This window comes from Corapipo altera, unplaced genomic scaffold, assembly GCF_003945725.1.
Source record: "Corapipo altera isolate COAL_440 unplaced genomic scaffold, ASM394572v1 0, whole genome shotgun sequence".
Taxonomy (NCBI): Eukaryota; Metazoa; Chordata; class Aves; order Passeriformes; family Pipridae; genus Corapipo; species Corapipo altera.
Window position 1 is genome coordinate 49,835,473 of NW_020884872.1, and position 15,324 is coordinate 49,850,796.

The following is a 15,324-nucleotide window of genomic DNA, read 5'->3' on the forward strand; positions in this document are numbered from 1 at the left end:
CAATTATCTGCATTAGCAAATGTCCAATACCACTTTTACACTGTAACTTATATGTATTTTAAAGTTAATTTCTTGTTTGACTTGTCAGTTGAGTTCTTTTGGACTACTTGTACCTTCCTTTTTTTCTCATCTCTTTACATAGTGTCTGCTTTTTTGGTGAGCACAATTTAAATTTGAAAGATGTATCTGTTTTTCGTGCCTGTAGTTTGATAATGTTCTTATTAAAACACAGCATATATTATGACAGACCAGAAAAGTAGGAGTTTCTGATGTTCAGAGTTTTTTATATGGTTTAACACCCTTCCCTGTGTCACTTTAGAAATTAATTTCTCTGAATGTAGATACATTATTGTTGATAAATTCCAATTGTTCCATTTGCATGTAAAATGTGCATTTTAATATGAAAATGTTTCAGTTACTCCGAACTTAATTCTTTTCTTTGTGTAACCTTCTAGCTTCAGCTAAGGCAGTTGTAGAAGAAACGAGCAAACTAGCAGATTGCATTGGAAAAACTAGGACCTTATTGAGAAAAATTTTATCTGAAGGAGTTGATCATTGCATGGTGAAGTTGGACAATGATCCACAAGGATATCTCAGTCAACCGCTCAGTCTTTTAGAAGCCGTTCTTCAGGAATGCCATAATACATTCACAGCTTGCTTTCATTCATTTTATCCAACACCAGCTCTCCAGTGGGCATGTCTTTGTGACTTGCTGAACTGTTTGGACCAGGTACATTTAAATGACTCAAGTAAATATTACAGCTTAGCTTGACCTTTGAAATTGAAGCTAAGCAGTATTTAAAACTTTTATTTAATTTTTTCTTTTATTCTCATTTGCAACTTGAGTTCTGCTGTGGTTTGTTGGTTTTTGGAGGGTTTTTTTTAATAATCAGTTATTCGTTTTCTTTGTTGTTTGGTGGTTTTTGAGTGTCCAAGTTCAACAAGAGCCTAGGAACTTTGTCTCCCTTGGCTTTAAGATTCTCTCTGGGACAACAAAGAAAATTTTTGGTGCTGGTAACTGTCAGTACCTGCTTTTTCAGTGTTGAGGCCATGCCTTATATGTGCTTATTCTTGGTGCATGTTACTTAAGAGCGTAAGTGTAGCATTTTTTTCCTGAATACTTGAGTAATTCCTCGTTATTAAATATTACAACAGTGCTCTGACCCAACCAAGTACATGAGAAGCAGCTGACAATATTATTTTGTAATCAACAACTTTCCAAGTATCTTGCTTAATGTGAATGAGCATTCCACATCTAAATGGTATAGTTGCTTGCTTGCATTGCTTGTAGTAAGATGCAAACAGTTTGCTGCTTTGCATGAAAATTGATTTATCATGTAAAATTTCAAGGAAGAATCTTTTCTTTAATGTATTAGTCTAATTAAATTGTTTGGTTAATTGTAAGAAATGCTTTGTCTTCAAAGGATACCATAATTTGAAAAGTAATATTAAATGGTTTATTATTTTTAAAATATACCAACCAAGAAATATTAATTAGTCCAGTTTTGAAAATCTAAATGCAAACTTATGAGAGAAGATAATGTAAAATTCACAGGAAAGCTTTCTCTAAATTATTTCTATAATTACGATAAAGCTGAAAAGTTCCTTTCAAAAGTAGTTTCTCTCTTGTTTACTTTCAGTGCAATGGTGCCATTCTGTTCCTATCTGTTTATGTTTTTAGGACATTCAGGAAGCAAACTTCAAAACCTCCAGCAGTCGCCTTCTTGCTGCAGTTATGTCTGCTCTCTGCCATACTTCAGTAAAGCTGACCTCTATCTTTCCCATTGCTTATGATGGAGAGGCGTTGCTGCGATCAATGGTTAAACAAGTCAGCACTGAGAATGACTCTGCTCTGGCCCATCGTTTTCCTCTTTTGGTTGCACACATGGAAAAACTCAGTCAGGTCAGGATGTATTCTAAAAATTTAATGACAGCTTCTACTTTGCAACAAAAAGCAGTTATACAAATTAAAGATAAATTTGCCCATTTTCTTTCTAAAAGGCTTATTTCAGAAACTTACTTTTTCCAATTTTCATCTTTTTATCTGAAATATTCCAATTCTTTTTTTGAACAATGTCTGTTGTTATTTTGGAATATTAAATTGGAAGGAATATACTTTGGAGTTGTATCCTGTTGCATAGTGTTTTTCAACTTTTCTATGTTATCACAAGGAGGAACATGTTGATAGATTTGGTGTTTTGAGGAAGAGTTAACACAGCTTTGGTAATAAAAAATCATGTCTCAAACTGGAGTTTCTAAGGAAGTCAACAAAGGAAGCCTAGTTCATATAGTTCTAGCAAAGGTTATTAAACAGTTTCTTAATCAAGGCTCTCGAATACTGTATTTTTGCAGTTCTTTTATTCTAAAATTGATTTACAGGAATGGAAAGGGTTAAGATGATAATCAAGGATATTGGACTACTAAATAATATTATTCACTTGAGAAGACAAAATGGGTAAGATTGTATGAAATGATGAATGATGCAGGAAAGGTAAATAAATGATAGTTGTTGAACCTACCAATACCAAAAGTTTTGAGCAATCAGAGACCTTAGCAAAAGGTAAATTCAGAAGTTTGCTGCTCTTTTATAAAGTGTGTGGTTTAGCTGGAGAACAATCTCCTGTAGGCCATTATTATGCTAAAAGCTTTCATGGATTTGGAAAGCATCTGTATAAATTAATGAAGAAAAAAATCACCAAAGGCTGTTAAATGCAAGTATAATATTTATGTCTTGGATACAGCTGCGTCTTAACTGCTAAAGATGGAAAGTGTTCTGTGCAGGTACCAGTGCAGCTTTGCTTTACCTAATTGTCTTCCATATCTATTCACTACTTGGATAATTTTGAGAGACAAAACAGACCTTAAATTTTCATCAGTAGAGCTGCTTTTATCTTTCCTCATCAGAAATTATTTTCAGTATGGATAACTGTTCTGGAAAACAGTGGATGTCACTGCTAGTTAGAAGGCACAGTAGATTCCTAAGCTTAGATTTGTTTCATATAAAGAACAACTGTTTTTGTAAGCATCCCGCCACTGGTTTTCACTTACCTGCTTGCATAGAAGATTCTTTTTGCTAACACCAAAACTAAAAAGCTTTTTAGATTCTTTTTTAGAAAACGTAGAAGAAAATTATATGAATAGTTCCATAGATAGCTATATGTCTACTGTGTTCTTATGTATGCTTATAAAGCCATTAGGCTTTATAGGCTATAAAGCAAAACTCTCTCTCCTGAGAAGGATACCTATATAGAATATCTTTCCAATTCAATAAACAAAGTGGTCACTACCTCATTCAGGAAATTAAAAATATCAGTTCTTTTGACAAGGGAATACATACTATCATAGCTTTGAGAATTTTTAATTTTGTTTTTTCACCCTCTATAGACATTTTTTATCGTCATGAAGTCACAGATTTTTCAATTACCTGATGCTTATAATATGTGAAAGTCTATGTCTTGGGTTTTTCTTTTTTAATAACAATGTCATTTGTCATTGTTTCTTTTCATACTGCAGAGTGAAGAAAATGTTTCAGGGATGACAAGCTTTCGCGAAGTGCTGGAAAAGATGTTAGTCATTGTTGTTCTACCAGTACGGAACAGCCTTAGAAGAGAAAATGAACTTTTCTCTTCACATCTGGTTTCTAATACCTGTGGGTTGCTTGCTAGTATTGTGAGCGAGCTTACAGCATCAGCATTAGGATCTGAGGTAAAACTGCTGTAAAATCATTGCTAGAAATCTTTCAGGACAGATATATTATGGATGTGATATAGGCTGTTACAGGTATTTTGTAGGTGTGCAGATCTTTCAGAGATGCTGGAATTCTCAGTTCTCAGTAGCTCAGATATTTTGCATAAATTAAAAGCATGTATTCACTGTGTTAGGCAAGTATTGTTGATAAATAGCTATTTAATTAAGGCTACAGAATACTGCAGATTGTTTACAAAGTGGCAAATTTTTTTGAGTGCTTATCTTTTTGCCTGCATATCTGTGCATGTATCCAATCAAATATCCTTTCATGAAGCTGTAACTTCATTATATGATGGAAAATTATTTGATTTTCTTAAAGGGGTATCACTGCCTCTGGTCTATCAACAGGTTTTTCTCACAGAAAGAACCAAACTTTTGATAACATCTTGACTGAAATTGTTTTTACCATTATGTTATTATCTTTATCTGTCCTCTTCTTGACTGCACCTAAGACAGAAATACCTAACTCTTCTTTTAGTACAGTTAATCTATATTTTGTGCTAATTTATCTTGTAAAATATGTATTTAAATACTTTAAAAAAATAATCAGATTCCCAATTATTCCTATTTAATTTCTAATTACCGGAAATATTTTCTTTTTTCTTTTTAGTCAGAATTGACTAGAAGGCTCAGTAGTGACATATTCTAATGTTTATGAGTTGAGTTTTAAAATTTACCCAGTTGAAAATCTGATCATTTAATTCACTTAACTTTGCTTTATTAAAGTTTTCTAACATGTAGCAGTTAATATTTTCTGACACCTGTATTTAACTTTCTACAGGTTGATGGACTGAACTCTCTCCATTCAGTCAAATCCACTCCAAACCGATTCACTAAAACAAGTCAGGGAAGAAGCTGGAATACTGGGAATGGATCCCCTGATGCAATATGTTTCTCTGTTGACAAAGCTGGTATAGTTGTTGTAGGATTTTCTGTTTATGGTGGAGGAGGAATTCATGAATATGAGTTGGAGGTTTTAGTTGATGATGTAAGTACTGCATTTGAGAAAATATTTGAAGAAAAGTAACCTCAGAGTTATTTATAATATGTTTTATAATGTAATATTGTAATATTCTTGTACAATCTGGACTACCAGTGAAATGGTGCACTGGTAGTACAGTTTTTTGGTTTGCTCGTGGTGGAGATTTCTGTTTTATTGCAAGCTACATACTTTATCTAGTAGGGTCCTTATCTTGGTTATTGTTGTAAACTCTTTATTATAAATAATATTTGAAGTATAGTGGGCTTTTCACTTTCTGCAGATAACTGTAAATTAGTAGCAGTTAGCTCTCTGCAAACTGTGAATGAAAATAAGTGAAGGAGACCAAGTTAAAACCAAAAATTGAAAAAAAAGGATAGTAGCCTACTGGCATGGTCAGGCTGTACCTGCATATATTTCATGTACTGTTGATGTACTCTCTTAGAAGCAGCACAAAACTGTACTGTAGGTTCTTGTAATGAAGACAAACCTCTGGTTTTTTACACTATAACTAACGGTTCTAATATCTTCCAAAGGGCAAGCATAGGTTGCTATGGGAAATTAACCTCTCCTTCTTAGGAGAAAGGCTTTACTATTGAAAAACCTGTTTGTTTTGTTTGTAATGCCTTGTGTAAAAATTTATTCAACAAAACATAACTTGCACTATTGCTTGCATGTGTCGTGTATTTACATTATAAATGTATTAATGACTCGGTTTCTTTGAATCAGAGTGATCATACTGGAGATGCAACTCATTCTCATAGATGGACGTCTTTAGAATTGGTTAAAGGAACTTACACCACAGATGATTCTCCTAGTGACATAGCTGAAATCAGACTTGACAAAGTCGTGCCACTGAAGGTAAATAAAATAAGCATGCATCTGTAGGTTTCATACAACTTCTTTAGATAACAAAAATCAGAATGTTTGATGTGAATTGTTTGGGGGTTTGTGTATATATTCACAAGTTGATCTTGACATGTTTGCTTTGTAAAGTCTCAGTTTCACCCTGTCACTGAAAAGTTCGAATGCTGTCAACTAAAAGAAATTAAATTCCAATTTTTATAATAACATAAGGTAGATCATAGTTGTTTAATAATTTTAGAATACTTTTGAATATGTAACTTTTTTTTTTGTGCAACTTGGTAACTAACTTTCTTGGGTACTTGGTTACTCTTAAGGTAATTAGTAGTAATTTAAGTTATGGCCCATAGTTTGGGAACATGGAACAGCTTTGATTTTTGTTAAATGCTAGATCTTTTTTGGTTAATTTCATTTGTAAAGTACTTTGAAAAACTTTTCAGACTCTCCACTATTAATGTAAAATAGTAGATTTCCTAGTACCGTGAAACCATGGATATTTGTTTTATATTGCATATTATTTTTGGTTCTCCTTTTTAAGGAAAATGTGAAATACGCAGTTCGTTTGAGGAACTATGGAAGCCGGACTGCCAATGGAGATGGCGGAATGACCACAGTCCAGTGTCCAGACGGTGTAACATTTACGTTTAGTACATGCAGTCTGAGCAGTAATGGCACTAACCAGACGCGAGGACAAATTCCACAGATTCTATATTACAGGTTTGTGTGTTGTCATGATCCATTTCTAAGAAAAGTGAATAAAACCATCATAGTGCTATTATGCCACAGCTGTTTTTAAGAAGTAACAGAAATAAATGTATCAGTGTGTTTGTGGTGCCACTTCCAGCCTTGTTTTAGGTTCTTTGTCTTTTCGATTTGGCAAATTATTTGATGGTTGACCTCTCTTAGAAGATTCATTGTTTGCTGCTTTAAAGCTGTAATACAGGGAACTGGTAAGATACACTACTTCAATTTCTGTTTTTTCTATATCCTAAGAGATTTTTGAGAGACTATTCACTGGAATGTTTATCTGTCTGATTTACTCAGCTATTTCCTCAGTTTCCAAAAACAATTGTATCATGTAGTGAAGCAAGCTCTATTTATATGGGAACTGTCTCCTCTCTGACTTAAGAGCTTAAAGGTATAAAAAAAGGAATTGTAGCTGCCTGAAGAAAATCAGCTAAAACATCTGACTGTCCTGAAGGGAAGCTTTACTTCAGCCTTTCAGGATGGCAGTAGGAATTCACTTTTACAGAAAACATTGCTCTCATGTTTGAGGTGCTTGCCCTGATATAAAGACACAATTTTCAAACTGTCAGTACAAGGCTGATCAATAGAAGATGCAAGGAATAATAATTTACTTTTATGTTTGATTATGTGTGAGATGTACCTACCTAATAAAAGATGAAGAGAATAAAATAAGTGGTGCTACAACAAGTGACGTATTTTGGACTAACAGGCGCAAGAACATGTTGCTCTTAAGAAAATTTTAAAGAACTAAAGTATGAAGAAAAGTGGCCAGCAAAATTATAGTAACAGTGTATTCAAAGATACAGGATAGCCCTAATCTATGTCAAAACTTGAGATTGTCTGTGCTTAAAGAATCAGCAGACCTCCCTTTAATTAAATTATGATTTATCAAGAAAGCAAAACATAAATCAACAGCCAGTGTTTCTATGGGAAAACTGTGCAACATGTTCGGAGGAAGGTACACAAACATCCAGTTTTTCAGTAAAAACAGTAATTGCTTATTAAAGAATGGAGTTGTAGTGGTGAATGATACTTTCATTGATTTGTTCTCCTGGAATCTTGGACATCTGTGTTTAGGGTATTCCTCCAGCATTTAGAGGAATTTAATGGGAAGTATCATAATTAGGAAGTATCATTTTGTAAGAAGGAGGAAAGAAGGCAAGGAAAACTTTTATTTTCACTCCTAGATTGTCTGCTTTTATACAAGCAAAAGAGGAAATTAAAGAGCAATAACGATATCTTTGATTTCAGAAAAGCTAAGGACAGAAGCTTCAAGGCATTCTAACTTAATAATAAAATAATATATGGAAAAAAACCACACCAGAGTCTTGTCTTCAGATCAGAACAGTGTCAGGTTTTTGTGTTTCAACTGATAAAATTCTAAAAAGCTTTTAAAATTTTGTAATGGCACAACTCAGAACTGTTACAGAATAAAATTAAGTATGTTGGAAAAATTTGCAGCTGCTGCCTGTAATCACTGTCTTTTGAAGATTGCGTGGACAACAGAAATTAGTGTTACCTGATTCATGACTACAGTTACGGACCTAATTTGAGTATTCCCAGTTTGATGTGTATAATGACTTGAGGTTTTGATTTGACTACAGCAAAGGAACAAATGTTCAGTCAACTATTATAGAACAGAGATTGTAAGAGTCAGACTGCTTTGTTTGAAGGATACTCAAATACAAATCAAATTGTTACTTATGCATATGCAAAGAAAGACCATACAGAAAGAAGTATGTTAACACACTTCTCATAAGGGCAGAAAAGTTTTGGACGGTTTTGTTGGAAAAGTGCTCAGTTGAATTTCACCCACTGTCATTCATTAATAAATCTAAATGAAAAAGGCTTGAGGCTGACAGCAAAATTACAGTTCTAGGACACACTGACAAAACAAAATAATCTTTTTAAAATAATGAATAATTAGGTCATAGAGAAGGATGGGTATCCTTGTTATTCACTTAACTGCTCAGAGTAAAATTTTTGAGCATTCTGAGGTGCAAGTTCTGAATTATTAATATTCTGGAATGACGTTTTGAAAGATCAGATCTTTCTGGACAAACATAAGATATCCAAAAGACAATAGGAAATTTTACCTTACATGTTGACTAAGTGATTTTGTTTCTCTATGCCAAGGATTTATCACTATCATATTGAGGGCTTTAATTAGTTTATAACTGTCATTTGACTACTTTGAAAAAGCAAATCCAACCACAACTGTTATATACCTTTTTTAAATGTATGTTTAAATATTTTGTGCATAGTGTTGTTTAGGAGAGCCTAACTTTACAGAGTGGATTTAAAAGAAAAAACTATTTGTTAAAACTGTTTGTTAAGCCCAGGACTGTATTTCAAAACCAAAACTAATCTTTGAAATAGGGAGGGGGAATCTTTTTCCCTGTAATGCTAATGCAAAAGTATCTATTGGAACAGTTTTACTTGTTTTTGTGATGCATTTAACATTGCTCTGTTTTTATCAAGATATGTGGTTGGCCTTGGAAGAACATAGCAATTATTACCTTTCTGTCGTTTAAAAGGCATCAGTCAAAAGAAACATTCCAGAAAAATGCTTTTAATACTTTTTGCCAAATAAAAATAAAGTTATTCTAAAGGGCTAACACTGAGGCATTGCCTCCAAAATATCCTCCATGGTTTCTTTATTGCTTTATCATAATAGCAAAAGTAATGTTTCCTTTATTGCTTTATCATAAATTGTTGTGCTTATTCTATACCAAAAATCAGTCAGTCATTTGTTTTAGTGTCATTTTGTATTTTGTGAACTTACTTTAACTTAATCTACCGTCTAGGAGTGAGTATGATGGAGATCTGCAATCACAGCTGTTGAACAAAGCTAATGAAGAAGACAAAAATTGTAGCAGGGCTCTTTCTGTCGTGAGTGCTGTTGTACGAGCAGCCAAAGACTTGTTGCACAGGGCTCTTGCTGTAGATGGTAAGGCTTGAGAAAATTTACCTTTCAAAACTTTTCAGTTTTCTAGCAACCAGTAATAGTAGAATACAACTGCATCCCAGAGTTGTGATGTTTATCTTTTTCTTTCCAAAGAATATTTCTTTCCAAATATTTTTCTAACCTTTCATTCGTATAGGTATCAGACTGTGTAACTTTATGTCATTGAGTTGCACTTGAGATATCATAGACAGATACCTCGTATAAATTTGCTGATCAATTTAGCAAGTATTGTATTAAAGCTGGTAAGATTCTTTGTTTCCAAGAGGTCTTCCATGTTAGGTTATTTGCAAATTTTATGCATGTTTTGCACAGTGGTGGTAGTCAGCAGGACTGGTGAATGTAAAGAATTTGTAAGCACTTAAACATCCATTTTTTAAAAATGTAGACATTAGCCATTGTAGTAAAAATGTCCAGAATATTACGCAGTGCTATAAAAATTGATGTGAAGAGCTGGGAGGACTTTGTTGTGCTAACTTTTATACCATAGAAAATACAAACACGGCTTCACAAAACATCAGAGAATGCAATAAAATAATGCTCTAATAGGAGTAAATTTTTGAACACAGAACTGTATATAATGATATGTTTATCTTGGGTTAACTTGGCAGATTCAGAATTTGACAATGACTAGATAAGGAAAACGATTCAAAGTGAAAATAAAAGTTTTAACTTGCAAGAAGCAAACCGGAAAAATAAGATGTGTTTTGAACAATGGTACATTTATTCATAATGCCTGTGTTTTAATTATCTTTATTTAGCTGAAGACATTCCAGAGTTGCTCAGCTCTTCCAGTCTGTTTTCGATGCTGCTTCCCCTCATAATAGCCTACATAGGACCAGTAGCAGCAGCTATTCCCAAGGTATGCCCCTCAACAGAAATTGCTTGAAGAAATGTGTGAATGCTATGCAGTGAAAAGGTTTACTCTGAGATTCCAAACGTCTTGATGTCTTACGATTTTATGAATTAATGGTTTAATTGACCACATGACTCATTGTGAATTTTCTAAGAGTCAAGAATTTTAAAAACATGTAATGACTTTTTTTTAACTTGAATTGAAAATATTACAAAAAAATTACTAAGGAAACAGAAAGAAATATGACAGGCTTTACCAGTAGTGAAAGACAAGGCATTAGAAGGATGTAATTCACAGGTCATTGATGAACACAGATGGTATAAAATGTTCTTTTATGTTATATAAATTCTATTTTTATAGTAAAGAGCAAAAGCATTTGCTCATAAATTTGCTCATATTATTTCTATCAAATTTAGAGATGGGAAGACGTCAGCTCCAAGTAAAAGAATCTTATTTTCCAGTGGCAAGTGTTTTGCTTTAGAAGTGTTCCATTGCTTTGAAAATGTCTTAAAGATTACAGGAACAATGCAAAGCCTAACATTACATGTATTAAAATAACTATGTCATTACAAAGTATAACTGAACTATGACTTTAGTATGGTATTTGCTTTCCATCAACTCATGCTTACTTGTTGTTACTGTCCAGGTTTTTTAGTAGAAGCTATTTTAGTGAAAATATCCCTCAACTGTATACACATTTTTGTGTCAGCTTTGGCACGTCTCTGTGAGGAGTATTTGAGATTAATGTAGTGATGTTTCTTCTGTCGAGATTGTGTAGATGCAGAATTGAAAAATGAATAAATGAATTGTAGCTAATGATATTCTGAGAATATCCAAACAACTGTTGTAGGGAAATGGAAGTTTGAGGGAATTGTTTTCACCAAGTTATAATACTTTATTGCATGTGGTCTTATGTTACAGGTTGCTGTTGAGGTCTTTGGCCTAGTACAACAGCTACTTCCTTCTGTGGCAGTTCTGAATCAGAAATATGCCCCTCCAGCTTTTAACCCAAATCAATCTACAGACAGCACCACTGGAAACCAACCAGAGCAAGGGCTTTCAGCTTGTACTACCTCCAATCACTATGCTGTTGTAGAAAGTGAGCACCCCTATAAACCTGCCTCTGTTACACACTATAAGGTGAGCACAATTTCTAAGTGCATGAGCAGTTTCTTAAAAACTTGATACGTGAGTTCTCTTGAGTCAGCATTTACTATCTGAAAAATTGTTGCCATGGATGATAATTCATATTTCTAATATAGGAGACAGTTTCCTATATTATTGCTGTACTACTTCCTGGACAAAACTCTTTCTTCATTAAATATAGTGGAAACTAGTGAAGTTTTAACTCCCTAACTCAAGTGTATACTTTAAGTCCCTAAATTTGGTTAGTCTTAGATTTTCCTACTGTCATGCACAGGTTTTTTTCCTCTAACTGTACAGATTGTAGAAGTTCAAAGTCTTTATATATACGTTATATAATCAAATATCAGACTTTCTTACCTAATGCTAAAACAGTGTTTTGTAAAAATATTTTATGTCAATTCTAGTTGAATTAATATTAATAAACATGAATATAGAAGGGGTGGTTTTTTCTAGTTGAGTAAAGCTCTCAGGCATAAATTACATGTCTGAGAGATAAATCCCTTATTTCAGTTATTGAAATAATGAGCTCTGCAGTCACATTGATACCACAACTCTAAATCCAGAGGTAGCAAACTTGTAATCAAGAGCCTGAAGAGGTCATTGATTACTATTCCACTGTTCCACTTGCTTATACTGTGAGATAGCAAGACATCCACTGCAGAAAATATAGTTTCCATCTGATCATCCTGATGCAATAGTGCTTATTGTCGTCCTGAAAGTTTGTGGAGCTCATCGGAAGCCTTGGGTTTAGTGGTTACTGTGTTTGAATTTCTGTGGCTATATGCTATTGTACTGCAGGCCATATTCTCAAATGTGATTCAGCTGCTCTGTACTTTCCTAGGATTGTGCAGATATTCAGTATGTTGAAGTTTGAGTTTAAAAAGGTATATGAGAGTTCAATGTTCGTAGTAGTCTGTGGTTGTTTTGTTTAATGAACCTGTGCAGAGTTCTTGAAAACAATCACTAGTGGTGTTGGCACAAATACTTAATCCAAATAGTAAGTTAAAATACAGGACTATAATTCAGTAAGGTGATAATGCATTTCGGTTGTATATGAAGTTCAAAGAATAGGTTAGGTTAATGTTAATTTAAAGCATATCAAAACAATTGTAACCGAATTACTTGATTAAATTACTTTGTAGACTAAAGAGTTAAAACCAAAAGGAAACTAAATAAATATTACAAAAACCCCCAACAACACCCAAAACTTGGACATAATTAAACTATTGCTTTGTTTTAGGTGACTTTTCCTGAATGTGTCAGGTGGATAACAATAGAGTTTGACACTCAGTGTGGCACTGCTCAGTCAGAAGATGTTCTTCGTTTACTAATTCCTGTCAGAATTGCACAGAGCATGGGATTTGGACCAAAGCATGCTTCTGTTCATGAAAACCTTAATTCATGGATAGAACTGAAAAAATTCTCTGGATCTTCAGGATGGCCTACCATGGTATTAGTATTGCCAGGTAATAAATAGATATTGCAATAATTAGTAGTAATGTGAGTTACTGAAATAATGAAAAAGAAAGTTGTTTGCTAAGATAATTTTGCAGAAAAATCAAAGTTGAAGTGTCTTTATCCAAGCTGGCAATCTGATTATGTTTATGGTAGGTTTCTTGCTTGAAGTGTTAGTCTGCTTTTTTTCCCATGGTTTTAATTCACGTGTTACATATAAAGCCTGGGTTTCATATATATGCACATGGTAAAAACATGCCAAAAGAGGAGGAATACTTTATTTATTTATTTATTTTGTTTATGCTTTTACTTTTTTAAGGAAATGAAGCTCTTTTTTCCCTGGAGACTGCATCAGACTATGTGAAAGATGAAAAAGCTTGTTTTTATGGTTTCAAATGTTACGCAATTGGATATGAATTTAGTCCAGGATCTGATGAGGTAAGGAAAAAGTGAGATGGTTACAATTGCTACACCTAATTAATTTCTGCTTTAAGGCTATTTTTTGAGGGTAAAAATATTTGTATTTCCACTTCCAACTAAATAACATTAGCAAAGTGTTTTTAGATTAATTTTAAAAAGGTTTTAACATTTTTGTTACACATATTATTGATTTGGAATTCTTCAATCAGGATATTATTGGAATGACTTTTTCTTTGGTTTGTGGCAGTCTGCAAGTACCTAGTGTGGTTTTATCTTGTATGTCAGTGGGATGTAAGATTTCCTAAAATTCCGACCTACTGTTGCATCAGAAATGTAAAGTTTTGGGGCTTTCAGATACAAAGTGGTCAGTATTTTGCTGTCACTGCCAATTCAATGACAGATTTGCATTATTTTTCCAGTGCTCGGTTATGTCAGAACTCTCAGACTCCCTAGAAATACTGTGTACATTTAGACTACCTGAGATTTTAACTGGTGGTCTCCTCATCTTGCCTTTAAGGACAAATTGTTTCCACCACTGTTTATTGCAAAGGGAAGATGAAATTTATTCATGTCCTTGACCCAGTGCTTTCTTTTGGCTTACTTTAAGAGACTAGTGAAAATGCTTAATATATTCTATAATAAATCCAGAAAAATAACTCTTATCTTGGGAGTCACTGGGCCTGTTGCTTCACGTGAACTTCACAAGGTCTGCATCTTGCTTACACTACAACCCTCACAGAAGATTTATGTAATCTTATTCCTGGATTTTGTTCAAGCTAAATCATGTCTTCAGGTTTTCAAAACATGAAGTTCTTTGGAATTTCATAACTTATCAGATAAGAAAACATACTGTAAGATTATTAGCTATGTGGTCTTATTTGCTTTCAGCAAAATCAGATCTATAAATTCTACAGATTATCTAACTAGTGTGTGAATAATAATAATTTTTGCTTAAGCAGAAAAAAACATGCAGATGTTTGCATCATTCATTTTCTTTAAAGCATTTATGAACAAAGCTGCTACCATGTTTTGACCTTTCAGTGCTAAAACATGCTAGCCAATATATTATTTCTATCCCCTAAAGAAAAGCCTTAAGTAATTATTTTCAAACATACCTTTTTATAGCGCTAACACTCTAAAGTTTTATAAATAAAAAAGCAACTTTTATAATGTAAAAACTACCTTGCATCTCAGGACTAAAAACACCATAAGTAACTTAAAGTGATTGGACAGACAGTGCAAGGTTCTCATTCTTTTCGCAACTTTGTGGTGAAATTTTCTGAACGTTTTCCTGAAGTGTTACCAATTATCATGTTCAGATATTCTTACTAGGCTACCAGAAGCATGGTAACCCATTTATTAATGGTTTTACCAAGTGGAAATTATTCTAAAAGTTTTGGTACACTGTCCTATGTCACAGCAAAACATAACAGTATCTGTATGACAAGAAATTTATTGCTGAGAAACTTCAAGCTGGGACAAAAATATTTCTTAACATAAAGCATAGTTAGGGAAATGTATTCATTGTCCTATTTTCTGGGACACTAATTTTGAGAATTGTTTTAATTTGAAGGGTATTATTCAGCTGGAGAAAGAACTGGCAAATTTAGGAGGATCATGTGCAGCAGCTTTGATGAAGAAAGATCTAGCACTTCCTATTGGTAAGTCCTACTCAGAGGACATACTTCCTTACTTCATCATTGTCCATGTCAATGTTTTCTGAATTTATACTACATTTAAATAATATTGTTGCTTTTAGTTAGAGATAATAATACAAAATTGGTTCTTAAAACTAAATTAATCAGAAAAGATAATAAACTGAGGGTGTTTTCTTCTTACACCTTTCCCTTCATGAGCATATGGGGAGGAGGGGAAACCTGGTCATTTAAATCTGAATGATTTAAATCCACAGGTAGTGTATCAGTGTATGAAATGTGTCTCACAGTTTCCTCGTGGTACTTCACAAATGTGCAGGTATCATCTTTGTGTTTCTCTTTCACCGTCTTTTCTCCCCACACTCCATACCTTTCTGAATGAAAAAAATACCTGCAGCATTGAATTGCAAAAGTTAAAATTGCTGCTTAAAACTGAAAATGACCATTGCATCTATAAACCTTATAGCTAGAAATATTTCTAAATCATAGC

At 33.5% G+C, this 15,324-nt stretch overlaps 1 protein-coding gene across 13 annotated transcripts in view; it reads left to right on the forward strand.

Annotated features, from left to right (window-relative positions):
• Positions 1 to 15,324, forward strand: part of MYCBP2 (MYC binding protein 2, E3 ubiquitin protein ligase) — a 185,090-nt gene that overhangs the window by 93,667 nt on the left and 76,099 nt on the right. For all 13 annotated transcript variants that reach the window (XM_027646293.1, XM_027646300.1, XM_027646346.1 and 10 more), the window contains 12 exons: positions 456 to 730; positions 1,682 to 1,903; positions 3,514 to 3,705; positions 4,529 to 4,735; positions 5,456 to 5,587; positions 6,129 to 6,307; positions 9,145 to 9,287; positions 10,064 to 10,164; positions 11,080 to 11,298; positions 12,545 to 12,770; positions 13,079 to 13,197; positions 14,753 to 14,840. In XM_027646293.1, the coding sequence (XP_027502094.1) occupies positions 456 to 730; positions 1,682 to 1,903; positions 3,514 to 3,705; positions 4,529 to 4,735; positions 5,456 to 5,587; positions 6,129 to 6,307; positions 9,145 to 9,287; positions 10,064 to 10,164; positions 11,080 to 11,298; positions 12,545 to 12,770; positions 13,079 to 13,197; positions 14,753 to 14,840 (2,103 nt within the window). The remainder of the gene's footprint in view (positions 1 to 455; positions 731 to 1,681; positions 1,904 to 3,513; positions 3,706 to 4,528; positions 4,736 to 5,455; positions 5,588 to 6,128; positions 6,308 to 9,144; positions 9,288 to 10,063; positions 10,165 to 11,079; positions 11,299 to 12,544; positions 12,771 to 13,078; positions 13,198 to 14,752; positions 14,841 to 15,324) is intronic.